General features: G+C 35.6%; 1 protein-coding gene across 1 annotated transcript; it reads left to right on the forward strand.

Annotated features, from left to right (window-relative positions):
• The first annotated feature begins 7,782 nt into the window (after window positions 1–7,782).
• Window positions 7,783–13,376, forward strand: LOC111016648 (Ribosomal protein L25/Gln-tRNA synthetase, anti-codon-binding domain-containing protein). The gene is made up of 3 exons (XM_022292106.2): window positions 7,783–8,448; window positions 8,897–9,026; window positions 12,642–13,376. Exons 1-3 carry the CDS (start codon window positions 8,026–8,028, stop codon window positions 12,863–12,865), a joined length of 777 nt encoding a protein of 258 aa, XP_022147798.1. The 5' UTR covers window positions 7,783–8,025; the 3' UTR covers window positions 12,866–13,376.
• Window positions 13,377–14,004: the final 628 nt, after the last annotated feature.

A 14,004-nucleotide genomic window follows, 5' to 3' on the forward strand; every position in this document is an offset into this window, starting at 1 on the left:
CAGGGGATGACGTCGGCCGCTCCACGTCGCGATGACGTTGCGACAGTACCTGACCTCTTTTCATTATTCTTATTCCATGCAAATGTATTTTTCTTATAATGTTTCCCCTTCGAGAAGAGAGAAGAATGAACTCTTAGCCATTTGCTTTGCCAAGACCTCTTGATTAGAAAGGAAACTTTTTAATTCTTCGACAGAAGGTTGTGTCGTCCACCCTTGAATGGAGGTAACAAAAGGGTTATACTCCTTCTTCAACCCTCGAATGAGATATCACCGCAACCTTGCCTCACTGATCTTCTCATTCGCTTCTAGTTCTGAAATTTAAGCACATAGACTTTTAACTCGTAAAAAATATTCAGAAATAGACATATCCTCTTGTGTCGACGATGCTAACTCATTCTCCAACAATTGCAGCCTCGCTGTATTTTTTTTGGAAAATAGTCTTTCAAGAGTCTATCACACTTCTTTTGGCAAGTTAATATCCCGAACATGATCAATGAACTCTTTGCTAATTGAAGTTCTCAAAGCAAAGAGAGCTTTACCACATTCGATCTTCCATTTTCTACGTGGTTCAAAATTTTCTAGAGTGTGCAGGAATTTCAACACTATCTCCTGCAATTAAATCCCACAGGTTTTGACCTTGAAGATATGCCTCCATACACATCTTTCAATATTTGTAGTTTATCCCTACAAGCTTATCAACACCATAGTATGTCTTCGAACTACCTCATCCATTTGCTAGCTCCATCTCTTTCCACAGCTTCCAATCTCCTCCTACAAGACAAGTAACACTTGATAGACAAGAAGAAAGAAAATACGGGTTTCAATCCCCTCCAACAAGACTAACAACACTTGATAGACAAGAAGATAGAAAGTTTACTAAAAAAGAGCTTCAACCTGGCTCTGATACCATAAAACAAAAGAAAGAGAACAAAGCTACAACAATATGGAAGAGAGAAACTAATACTATTTCTTCTCACTCTAAAAATTACAACATTAGTTCAAAGTATTTATAGCTAAGCTTGTCAACTAATGACTCCTAAAAGCTTGCCACTGAAAACAATCTAATGCTAAAATTAGAATAAAAAAATTTTCTTTCCATGAAATGAGAAACAAAAAGTTTTGACTGGGAAAAAAGTAAACAACACTAAAATTAGTATGCACTAAATTTTAACAGGGTCTCCTTATACATACCTGGACTCTGAACACAGATTCTTCTTGGTCAGATTCACACCAGATGGGCGGTCTTGGGTGGGTGCTGTGGAATTGGATGAGAGACGTTATTTTTGCGGGCACAAATTGGTGGATTTTTGCGTTGGCGTGAAGAGGTTGGAGGCCGAAGCTGTGTTGGATGGCCTTCAATGTCTGAAGTCGCGTGCGCCAACTTATCTGGTTTGTGTGGAAACTAATTCAGAGGAGGTTGCCAAGCTTTTGCATGGGGATGATGAAGATTTAACCGAAATTTGGTGGACCATTAAAGAAATCAAAAGATTTAAAGATTTCTGTGGGATAACTTCCTTTGCTAAACTGAATAGGAAAGCGAAATTCTGTGCTCATCCTCTCATACACTTGTGAGGAGAGCCCATGAGAAAATGGAAAGTGAGATTTGGGAAAGTTTTATCCTTAATTGGTTGATTTGTCTACCTAATCAGGACCTTCTTTGGTTTATTAATATTTTTTCTAAAACAAACATTATTTATTTGTTTATCATGATAAAATTTTGAATTAATTTTATCATTCATGATTCAAAATTTGAACATGATATATTTATGGAAATTAATATTGTTCAAATAGTTAGTTATTGTTTTTCAATGTATATAAGCCTGATTGATTTTAATAACTTATTATTTAAGCATCCATACTGATGATCAATGTCGTCATTGATATCTCTTTCATAATGTTTTTAATTTTGTTTAAAAATTATTGACATATTAAGAGTATGTTTAAGTCTTTATTATTTGAAAGTTAATATACTATTTGTTACGTATGTATGATGTATATACATCTCGTGTATAATTCAATTTTTCATCATACACATCTTTCAAATATTACTATTCCGTTGGTGTATATTGATTTATATATTATGTGTTCTATATATTATTCACATCTCCTCAATGTTATATATTTCATTTACATAATATATATGCACGATATATATTTGATATACTATTTATATATATATAAATATTCTCATTTTTTTTATATCTTTTAATCCCTAGATTGAAACTTCTTAGACCGATGGATTTAGTTTTCTACTAAGATGAAAAAAGAGAGAAAATAATAAAGAATAATTTTGATACTTTTCTCTCTGGTGAGCTTTCTTTCATGCTATTTTTCTTTTCTTTAATCTTTATTTCAAATGGTTAGGAGAAAGTTTTTTAGTTTTTGATTTTGATTGAGTTCTTCTTTCACTTGGGATGAAAGATTTTGAAAGCTTTATCCAAAAATTTTTTCACTATTTTATTTGATTTTCTTAACCTTATCAATGTTTCCCTCTTACGGTTTTTTTGTCTTAATTTAAGGACTTTTTATAACGAAGCTTTTCAAAATTTTTAGTTTTGAATTTCCTTAATTTATGAACTATTTTAGATCAGTCTCGTGGGATTGTCACGTAGTATTAAATAGTAACACTAGAAGAGATAAATAAGATTGTCTATAAACTTTTCAATTTTAAAAGGAAATTCAAGAGCAACAAACAATTAGGAAATCAACACAAAAAGGATTATTGTAGTTCTAACAACCTACATGCCAAAGCAAGTAGTGTGCACAATTTGTAGTAAGTAATACAAGATTATCTCCGCAAGGATTGAATAAACGAAAGATTGTCTCCGCAAGGATTGACTTAACGAAATCACTCTAAAAATCAACTTAAAGAAAATGGTAGCCAAACAAGTATTATTCTTTACTACGATTAGCATAAATAGAACAAGGAAAGATTAAGTATAAACAACGAAATCAACAGAGTTGTGCACGGTTCGCAATTTAAGATCAGAAGGAAAGGTGGCGTAACGAAAAACGAAGATGAACAATATAAAGGAAGCAAGATAGAACATTTATGAAGGAACGATTTGATTCATTGAAATTGAAAACTAGTTACACGTATTTACAGGGAACTAAGAAAATCGACCCCTAAGCCAGTACTCTTGAATTTCTCTATACCCAACACCACCATGCCATTAAATCACTCTACCCAAAATTTCTCCTCAAGTTTACATCCACTCACCACTACTCCCAATAATATGAACTCCTAAAACCTATCAGACACTATCATGATAATTAAACATAAATTTGCACTAATTTTTAACACTCCCCCTTAGTGCAAATGTAAACATAAATTTGCACTAATTTTTAACACTCCTTCTTAGTGCAAATGCACGGTCAACAACACCAAGTGCACTTCTGAGTTCTTCAAACTTGTTTTTGTCAAGCACCTTAGTAAATATATCCACAACAATGATTTTGCCAATCTCTGCAAGGTTAGATTGTGAAGCATGCTTTTGATCTTGCACCCATTTCCTCTGGGTGCACTGGTAGGATTTGTGTCCTAGTTTTCCACTAACAAAATAGACTAGTTTGGGCTTCTCGATTCTTCCACCACAATTTTTGAATTAGAATCCTTTCTTCTTTTGTGCTTTATTCTTAGATGTTTTCCTTTTTTTTTTTTAACTTGTGTTTGAAAGCACTAGAAGATTCAACTAGACTAGCATTAACTAAATTTATGGATTGGGAAGAAAACTTATCTTTTTGCCTATTGGCTTCCTCTGTGCGCAAGTGACTAATCAATTCATGCAAAGTCGGGTCTTTTTTTTGTGTTTCAAGTGGTTGCGATAATAGTGTAGGATCGATATGGCAACACTAGAGGGGGTGAATAGGGGTTGCTAGTGTTGCATACCAACTTTTAGATTTTAAAAATAAAATGAAGAATAACAAAAACCAAACAAAATTGAAATGCACAAATTAAAAGAGTAGAGAGAGAGATGACACTAGAGCTTTTTATAGTGGTTTGAAAATTCTTACTCCACTTTCCAAGACTCCTTTTTAGGTATTTTACTGCACCAACTCTTTTACGGGTTAGAACCAAACCGATCGACCCTCTTTTTGTCCTAGGCTAAAGAGAAACCCACAATCCTTTTAATTGGTTCAAGATCTAACAAATTTTTTTTTCTCACAACCTAAGGTATACCCACACCTTAATACAAAACCCAAAATGTAAAATAAGCAATGGAAATAAATTACCTCACTAAGGTGGATTTTCAAATTTCACACTAAAGCAATAACTAAAAAGATACATTCTAATATATCTCTCACAAAAAATATATATATATATATATACGACAACTTTTGAGCAAAATAATTTGAAGAGAGAAAGATGTTTGCTTTGATAATTGGTGTGTAGGATGGTGAAATTTGGTGGCTTTAAATAGAGTTTCAAGAATGAATTTTGGCCATATTGGATTTAGGGCAACAAAAAATGAATGGTTGAGATGAAGAAGAAAGATAAAGAAAAATGAGTAAGAATAATTATGGAGATTAAAAGAAATTGGTAGAGATTGAGAAATTATGGAGATTGAGAGTGATTGAGGAGATTGAGAGAAATTTGTGGAAATGGGCTTGTGGATATTGAAAGTGCCACATGTCAATCTTCTAATTTGTTCGATTGTTAGAAGCCATATCGGCATAAGTGTGTCCTCTTGATTCCACAAGTCAACTTCTGAGTAGTCCAGTTGTTCATGTCACCCGCCACGTAGAATTTTTCTCCTAACTTGTTTTGACCATAACTTGTTCGTTTAAACTCCAATTTGAGTGATTCAAAAGGCATTGGAATCGTCATTCCGAGCTCTTACACTATGAACACTTTGAACTACTAAAGTCATTAGTGAATACAATTTGTTATCATCAAAACATATGATATGATTGAAGCTCGTAAAGCTAACAAATCGCTTAAGGAATGAGAGAATTTCTCAAGCTGTACATTCGCCTGAAGAATCTCACACGTCTTCATGCCTTCAGACAACACATTCGCCACAAGATTTTCATACTCATGAACTTGAACCATTACTGGTTTGTCATCCAACATCTGAAATTGTAGCCATACCGATGACATCATTCTTGTTGCCTGCATCGTCCTCAATTATATATGGACTCTAAAGTATCCCAAATAATCTTTGCTAATTTTTGGACTACGAACAAATCAAAGAGAGTGTCGTTCATATGGTTGAGGAGATTCCCACAGACCTTTTTGTTGTCTTTCTCTAATTTGTCAATATCAACGACAACGATAGTAGACGTTTTTGAATCAATAGCGAGAACAGAAACGGTGACTGTAGTCTAAACAGTAGTGCCAGTAGCGGCGACAGCAGGCTCAGCAGCAATGAGGATGTAATCAATCTCTAACTGCTCAAAGAAAATCAATAGGTTCTAGGACCAACGACGATAGTTGTACCCGTCTAGTGCCTGGAATTTTAACAAGTATGACAGGACCTTCTTGGGTCGGATAGCAGCCGTGAATTTTGCTTTCAAATTGTTAAAAAGGAGAAGGGCAAAATTGAAACAGCAAGAAAATTTGTCATTATACTGTGAGCAAAACCACTACCTTGAAAGTAAAATTGGCACGACCTTAGTGCTACATCATTGTATTGCCAAAATGTTCTCCAAAGTTAGCACAACCTCCGAGTAAGGTGTTTAATCGTCAAAACGGAGTGAAATCAAATTCATGCTAAAAAAGACCTTAGAAAACTCTAATGAGAGAATAGGGTAGAGAATGAGATGATTTGGAGTGACAGACGAATGTTGTATATATAGCGATGAGAAGGCCAAAAATAGGTTTTTTATTTTCTTAAAAAAAAACTTAATGCAACCAAAACTTTCCACGTTTCATAAGTCACACTCTATAATGTACCTCTCACAAAAAGATGAGCAATTTTGTTTTTTAGGATAAAATGAAAGTTTTGTAGAATTTCAAAAGAAATTAAGGAGAGAAATGTTTTATGAAATGGAAGATGAATTTGATGACTTTACATAGATTTCGAGGATGAAGTTGGACCATTGGATCTATGGAAAAGAAGAATGAAGAGTGGAGATCAAAAGTCACAATAAGGAAAAAAAAATAAAGAAAATTGTGGGAATCGAGAGAAATTGTTGAGATTGAGAAAGAATTGTGGAGATTGAGATAAATTGTGGAGATTGAGAGTGATTATGGAAATTAAGGGAAATAAATCTGATATTAATTAATAATTTTGAATTTCCAAAAGTCCACCACATGTCTCTTCATGAAAAATATGCAACAACCTCTGTAGGAACTTCAATGCGAGGATTGAACAACCATGGACTGAAGTTAAAATCTCCACTATAATCAATAATGAGCTATACCAGATTCTCCCTAGCAACAACAAGAGGCATACAATAATAATATCTCGAGACAACAAATCTCGACAAATACGGGAATAAACCGGAGCAAAAAATTAGAAAGATCTCACTTAAAAGTGGCACAAACTACCTACTATATTTGATTATAGGCAACTCCAAAAGAAATCTCCACCATCAAGATTGAAGACTCTTGTGTTGTGAACATGCTGTTAAAATTTCACCTCGATCAGATCATGGATCGACCCCTAATCGTGCTAACAACCGTTTTATACGGAAGTTTTTGTTTTCTCAAATTACTTTCAGTTTCTCTCTCCTCGTTCTACGTGCAGCTCTTTTTTCCCTCTCTGTATGTGTTAGGCAATTGCACACATGTTATAAAGTTAAAAAAAAAAACCCTAAACAAAGTAATGGCCCATGTGGACCTTCATAATGTGAAAAAATAAAACCCAACACTGGAAATGTGTTGTTATTCTTATGGGTAACCTTTTCATCGACAATCGAAGGATTGTGAAGATGTAAGAGGCCATGGCTGTTTAGGAGGGGATGCAGAACCTCAATTCAAGTGGAGACCGATTCACTGAAGTGGCAAAGCTACTTCGAATGGAAGAAGATAATCTTATTGAAATAACATGGGTGGTTAGCAAAATCTTGAATCTCAAGGATTCTTGTGGCCGTGTCATCTCTTTCAATAAGGTGGATTTCAGAGGGTAATTGTTATGCCCACTGTCTAGCGCATAAGGTTTTAAGTGTTAAGAAAGTGAATGTTGTGAGTTTTTTATTCCTGATCGCCCGGTCCTTTGGCTAATCAAGATTTTTGTTTCTTAATGAATTTTTTCTTTCTAAAAAAAAGTTAAAAGTTCATGATAATTACACACAAAAATGCAATTTGTCTAATAAGCTGATTTTAAAAACGTCGAATATGTCGAAACTTATTATACACATAATTTAAAGTTTGCCCATTAGAGATTTGTAAAGTTGACTTATTAGATATAAAATTAAAAGTATGTACCTGACAGATTTCAAATGGATTCTATTATTTGATACCTAGTTAGATTACGAATCTTATTTTTACTTAAACAATTTTATGGATCCAAATGGTTGGATTTTTACCTGATTTGATAGAATTTCAAAATAAATTACTTATTAAATTTTGTCATATTTTAATTTATGATTAATAAATTTAGATTAAAAACTTCCTTATGAACTTTCAACAAAGAAATTTAATTTAATTCATTTCAAATTATTCTTATCATAAGTAAGAAAAAAAATGTCAAAACCAACATAGTTCAACAGTAGTTGACATATACTTAATCTCTCCCCCAACATTGTACTAAAAAAAATTAATATTATTTTTCGAATTTCAGGCCAGAAATTGAAATTTTTTCACTCTTTTTTTCTTCTTCTTTTCTTCTCAAAAGAGAAAACAAACCCTACGGTTGTGACCCTCCTTCCTTTGCACCCCACTGGTCCACCTCCCGTTCGTTTCTTTCTTCTCTTCTTCCCAGTCTCCCTCTTTGCCGCCGCCGCCGCCGCAGCCGCAGCCGCACGCCGGTACGTCCCCACCTGCCACCGGCCACCGGTCACCGCCCATCAGCCCCTTCCTTTCTTCCGTCGAGGTCCACGCTCTCTCATAAACCCTCCCTTAACCCCCTTGCCGTCCCAATGTTACGCTTCTACCACTCTCCCACTCTCACAAGAGTCCTCCTACTCCGCCGGTTTTCGTCGGCCGCCACCGCCGCCGTCCTCGATTCAGATCCCGAACCTCCATTTTCGTACTTGGAGGATCTTCCAAGACCCGATCCCAAGTACGCCGAGACAATCCTCGCCGTTCCTCGCTCCATCTCCGGCAAGAACATTTCCGCCAAAGAGCGCAAGGCTGGCCGTACTCCAAGCATTGTGTTCGAGCAAGAGGATGGCCAGCATGGCGGAAATAAGCGTCTCATATCAGTTCCCACCAATCAGATTAGGAAGCTTGTAAATCATCTCGGTCGCTCCTTCTTCCTTTCCAGGCTTTTCGATCTTGAAGTTCGCCCCGAGTTTGAGTCCGGGGAGATTATCGAGAAGGTTCGGGTTTTACCTCGGAAGGTAGTGTATGCTATGATCGAACTCGGCTGGTTAATTTCATTTTAGGAAATTATATGAAAATTCCACCTTAGTGAGTTTGGGAAATGACTTATGAGTAAGATTAGAATAATGCTGATTGTTTCATGGGTGGAAGTACTGAAATGAAGGGAGAAAGATTATGTTTTGTACTTTTGAATTCAAATGTTTTCACCATAAAAAATTTCATATGCTTAGTGCAACCGAGTTACTTGGCGTGTATGAAGAATATTAGAGCAATGTATCTTTTAATTTTACGATTGCTCCCATCATGATCATTATATTTCATCTATTTGTTTGTGTTCTATATTCAGAATACAAAAATGGTAATTTTAGTTTAGTTTTGATTATAAATCAGTGTGAGATTTTGTGAGAATGTATATGTGAGTTAGATAATACCTCTTCTGAACTAGAACCGTTCATGTTTGTTCAGATTCATCTCCATGCGGGAACTGATGCACCTCTTAATGTTACTTTCATAAGGGCACCTTCACATGCTTTATTAAAAGTTGATGTGCCTCTTATGTTCAGAGGAGAGGATGTATGTCCAGGATTGCGGAAAGGTACTACTACAACACTAAGTTTATTCTATTTGATTTTCTTTTGAGAGTAGAGTACAAATGTTGTGCAGTAATAAATGGGCTAAATTTAAGCGATTTGTTGATGACTGCCACAATGACACTCTTAGGACTTAGTATGGACTTCCAAATGCAATCATTTCTTTGATTTTTTAAACTGAGAAACGGACCCGCTCACTGATGGCATGAAAAGCACAATAGGGGATGAAACACCTAGGTCACCTAGTACAAGAGCCTAAAACATTGTTGCTAGCGGAATTGATTACAAAGATAAATAATTACAAAAAGGTTTACATTTAACCAAAGAGGATAGCTGGGTGCTACAAAATTTCCAAAATCTAAAAATACTAGATGGCTGCTTCTTCCTTCCTCATTGTCGATGCCCATAGAAAATCTATAATCTTCTTTCCCGTCTCTTTAGCGATCTTCAAAGATATTTCATTGGCAAGTTTGAAATAAGGGAGGAAAAAGAACCCCCTTAGTCATACAGCTTATATATGCGCTCTGCATTTGGGGAATGAAAGACAGTAACTACAAAAAGGGATTAGAATTGATATCCAAGTGGAGGCTACAAAAGGAAAAACTCCCTTTTCTTTGGGGGACATGCTTATGTTATTAGTATTCCACTTTACTATTTTTCCATTCTTAAAGCTCCGGTGGGGGTTGTAAGGGATATAGAAAAGATTACAAGAAATTTCCTATGGAATGGTAATACTCAGAAGGGTAATTACATCCACCTGGTTAATTGGGGGAAAACGTCACTCCCTATACAGTACGGGGGTCTTGGAATTGGAGGACTTCAACAAAAAAACAATAGTCTTCTTCTTAAGTGGTTGTGGAGGTTTTCACAGGAGACAAATGCTCTTTGGAGGAGGGTGATAGCCAGCATCTACGGTGAGTCCGCTCACAGGTGGTCTACTATTCCCCCAAAAGGGAAAGCTCAAGGGAGACTGTGGTTTGATATTGCGAAGAATAGCACGTTCTTTCACAGGTTTTTGAATTTCAAAGCTAAAAACGGGGAGAGAATTAGTTTTTGGAATGATAAATGGATTGATGACAGCACCCTTTGAGACTCTTTTCCACTCATTTTTAATATATCCATGAAAAAGAAGGCCCCAATTGCTGATTGTTGGAGGGAGGAGGAGCAAAGATTGGGACTTAGGTCTATGCAGAGGGCTCTTTGACTGGGAGATTGATAGCTGGTTGGACCTTATTCAAAGGTTGGAAGCCGTTCAGATAAGAGAAGGGGAAGATAAGGCTCTATGGATGCTGGAAAAAGAGCAAAATTTTACCACCAGATCAGCCTTTTTTTGAAATTAACAGAATGCACTCCCTTGCTGAAGGTCCCCCTCATCAATTCCATCTGGAAGTTCAAAATTCCAAAGAAAATTAAGGTTTTTCTTTGGTCAATGGCTTACAGAAGCTTAAATACTCACGAGATCATCCAAAAGAAAAACACAAGCTGGGCACTCTGACTCTCCCCTTCGGTGTGTAGTCTTTGCCTTTGTGGGGAGGAGACCATTGACCACCTTTTCATTCACTGTACCTTTGCAACAAGATGTTGGTCTTTTATTCTGGATTCTTTTGGCATTTCCCTATGATTTCCTCAGCAGATTGATGGGTGGCTTCCTGAATTGCTAACGGGATGGTTTCTTCCCAAAAAAGCAAGGGTAATTTGGAATTGCGCTACAAGGGCTCTTCTTTGGCATTTATGGGGAGAGCGAAATCGTCGTATATTTGAAGATATGAACTCTACTTTTGAATCTTTTTGTAGTGGTGTTCAACACACTACTTCTTGGTGGTGCCTTAACTATAGCAATTTTTTTTGTAATTACAATCTTTCCACCTTCTTACACAATTGGAAAGCTTTTGTATAGCTTCTCTGGGTGGGGTTGACTCTACCCCAGCCCTTAGGCTGTTTCTCTTTTGAGTTTTTCTAATCTAAGGTTTCTTATCAAAAAAAAGTTATTGCTATTCTCTCAAGTCTCTACCTACTTTCTTTTGATCTCTGGAATATCTTGTAGTATAGCCAAGATGATCGAGAGGATGTTCTAAGAATTATTCTAGTTGGGTTGAGTAAAACGTGAAAGGACAGGAGCTTTCAACATGAGGTTCTGTGGCATGGGATTGTGTTGCACTCATTCCAATGCAATTATTCTAGTTGCAAAAGCTTCTGGAAGACTATTTCTAGGGTAAGGAACTTGGTAGATGATGGTTGAGGGGTATTAGTTTGTGGTTGGAAACAATTTTTTTTTTATTATAATCGGGAGTCAGAGCTTTGTTGTCCTATACCCAATGGCATCCGTGCCCTCCCTAGGGCCCGGACCCGGGATACATCAAGGATTTATGGTATTAAACTCGCATGAAGGTTCGAACTTGAAACCTCTAAAGCTAGTATGACCAAGAGACCTCAAACCCTAACCAATTGGGCCATCTTGGGCTTGTGGTCGGAAACAATTGAATGTCGATTGTGGCAAGATCTGAGATGGGACTATCAACCTCTCTCTAATCTACCTTCTTTCCTGAATTTTTGCTTTATGCCATAGTGAGACCAGCCAATTGTGGATTGGTAGAATGTATCCTTATACTTTTGGTGTTTTAACTCCAGAGGAAACTTGAATGATGCAATGGTCAGTCGAATTGGTATTCTTTGATAACAATTGGTTTGTTTGATTAGATTGTTAAAATGTGGTTGCTTTGTAGGTGAAAGAAGAAAGATGACATGATATTTTTTTTTTCCTTAGTGGAAACAATTTCATTGATAAGATGAAATTAAATGACAAAGAGGGAGAGAACCCAATATGGGGGTTACAAAAATGCTCTCCAATTAGATAACAATGAAGCGAAACTATAATGATGAAAGAGAGGAGAGCATTTACACCAAAAAAAATAACCAAATAAACTATAGACTAAAAAATGTTGAGAAGAGATCACTCCTTGTCTTTAAAGATAGCATGATATGATGATTGTGTGTATAAAAAAATTATATATAATGGCTAACGTACCCCTCCCCACCCCCTTTTTTTTTTTTTTTTTTGTAGATATATTACTTTGTGGGTGGGTGGGGTTTACATCGAAGCTATACTTGATGATGTAGGATACTTGAATTTTCAAGTTAGATAGGGTATAGATCTAAATATGTTGACATCTGCCCCCAGTTACAGGGAAAAGGCTAAATAGCTTCGATTATGGGTTATTAAAAAAATGTTAACATCACCAGAAGCTAGCTGGTAGTAAATTGCAACCTCAGGTTTATTTTCTGATATATTAAGTTGAAATGATCTAGTATCTGTTTCCTTAACATAATTAGATCTTTTTGGAAAAAGAGATAAAATTGCTCCAGAAAAGAAAGCTTTGCTTGTATTTTTTCTGTTCCTTTTAGCTTTTACTTCTTCATTTGTACTTTTTGAAAAGTTCCTGGTTTCTCTAAAAATGTTCTGCATTCTCTAAAAAATACAGCTGTTGATCCTGAAATGTAGTCTTCAAACGACAGAACAATTATATGTATTTTTTTTAAATGTAGTCTACAAACGACAGAACAATTATAGTTTTACTCCTTTGATGATCATTGTTTTAAAAATTATTGGATAAATTGGACAGGATCTTATTTGAATACAATCAAGAAGACTGTTAAATACCTTTGTCCTGCCGATATCATTCCTCCATATATTGATGTCGATCTGAGTGAGTTAGATGTTGGCCAAAAGTTGGTTATGGGTGACCTCAAGGTTCATCCTGCATTAAAGCTTCTTCAATCGAAGGATGAGCCTGTATGTAAGATCGCAGGAGCCAGAGTTTCTGACCAGCAAAGGAAATCAAAATAAAGACCTCCATGATTATCGATCTATTAGTTGCTTCGGCTTTAAAGCTTCTTCTGTAAGATTATGGGAGGTGGGATTTTCTGACCAGCCAAAGAAATCTAAATAAAACCCTCCAGATTTTGATAGCCATTACTTTTAATTTTTTTAGGAGTTGCTCAGAAACCAGGTTGTTTGTTGATGGTTCATTAGCATATGTTTGATCTCTCTCTGTTCATCGAATGCTTGAACTCTGCTGCTGCATCTCCCTCCTGTATGTACCAAAATATTTTCTCATTTTTTGGGTGGGCTGAGATAGAGGGATTTTTTTTTCTTTCTTTCTTGAGTTCAGCAATTGTCGGGACTGAATATCGACCTTTGGATGGTAATCTGTACCTAATCTATTGAGCTATGCTCGGCATGGTGGAGGAAGGGAGTGTTTCGCATTTGTGTCTACAGTACATTGTGTCCTTGAAATTTGGATGCTGTTCAAGATGATTATGTTATGGAAAAAAATTAAAGAGAAATTTATAGCTTAGCCTGTCTTCCAACGAAACAAATAGAAAAGTGCTGCAAGGAGATTGAGACAAATCCTCAAAGAAGTTTGGTTTTGTACTTCTCGGATGAGGTAAACATGTGCCATGCCTGTGAAATTTTATAGTTCTAACTACAAAAATTTTAAAAAATATAAGGTCATTACAAATTATAACAAAAACTTGATTCTACGAGAGAGACTGATGAAATCACAACTAAGTGAATTGTAGTATTAGTCGAAGCCACTGTGCGAGTGAAGCCACTGTTGATGGAGAGTTGGGCACAAGGTGACAATGTAGATAATGTCAAAGGATGATTTTGAGAATGCAAAAAAGAGATTTAACACTAAAAAGACCAGAGAGAAAGAATAGTTAAGAAAAAATATAGCTCAAATCATGGTATATTCTCAAAAAAGAGATTTAACACTAAAAAGACCAGAGAGAAAGAATAGTTAAGAAAAAATATAGCTCAAATCATGGTACAAAATGAGTAAAAAATGTCATTTTATAGCGGTGGAAAATGAAAGGATTATAAAACTCTTGAAAGTTCAAAACTTTTTATATTAAAAAATTAAAGATAATTAAAGGTTATAATTCTTCAATTAATTTGAATTAAAACAAAACTTTTCATAT

Source organism: Momordica charantia, assembly GCF_013281855.1.
Source record: "Momordica charantia cultivar OHB3-1 chromosome 5 unlocalized genomic scaffold, Mcharantia_2.0 BLBB01000005.1, whole genome shotgun sequence".
In the NCBI taxonomy this organism is placed as follows: Eukaryota; Viridiplantae; Streptophyta; class Magnoliopsida; order Cucurbitales; family Cucurbitaceae; genus Momordica; species Momordica charantia.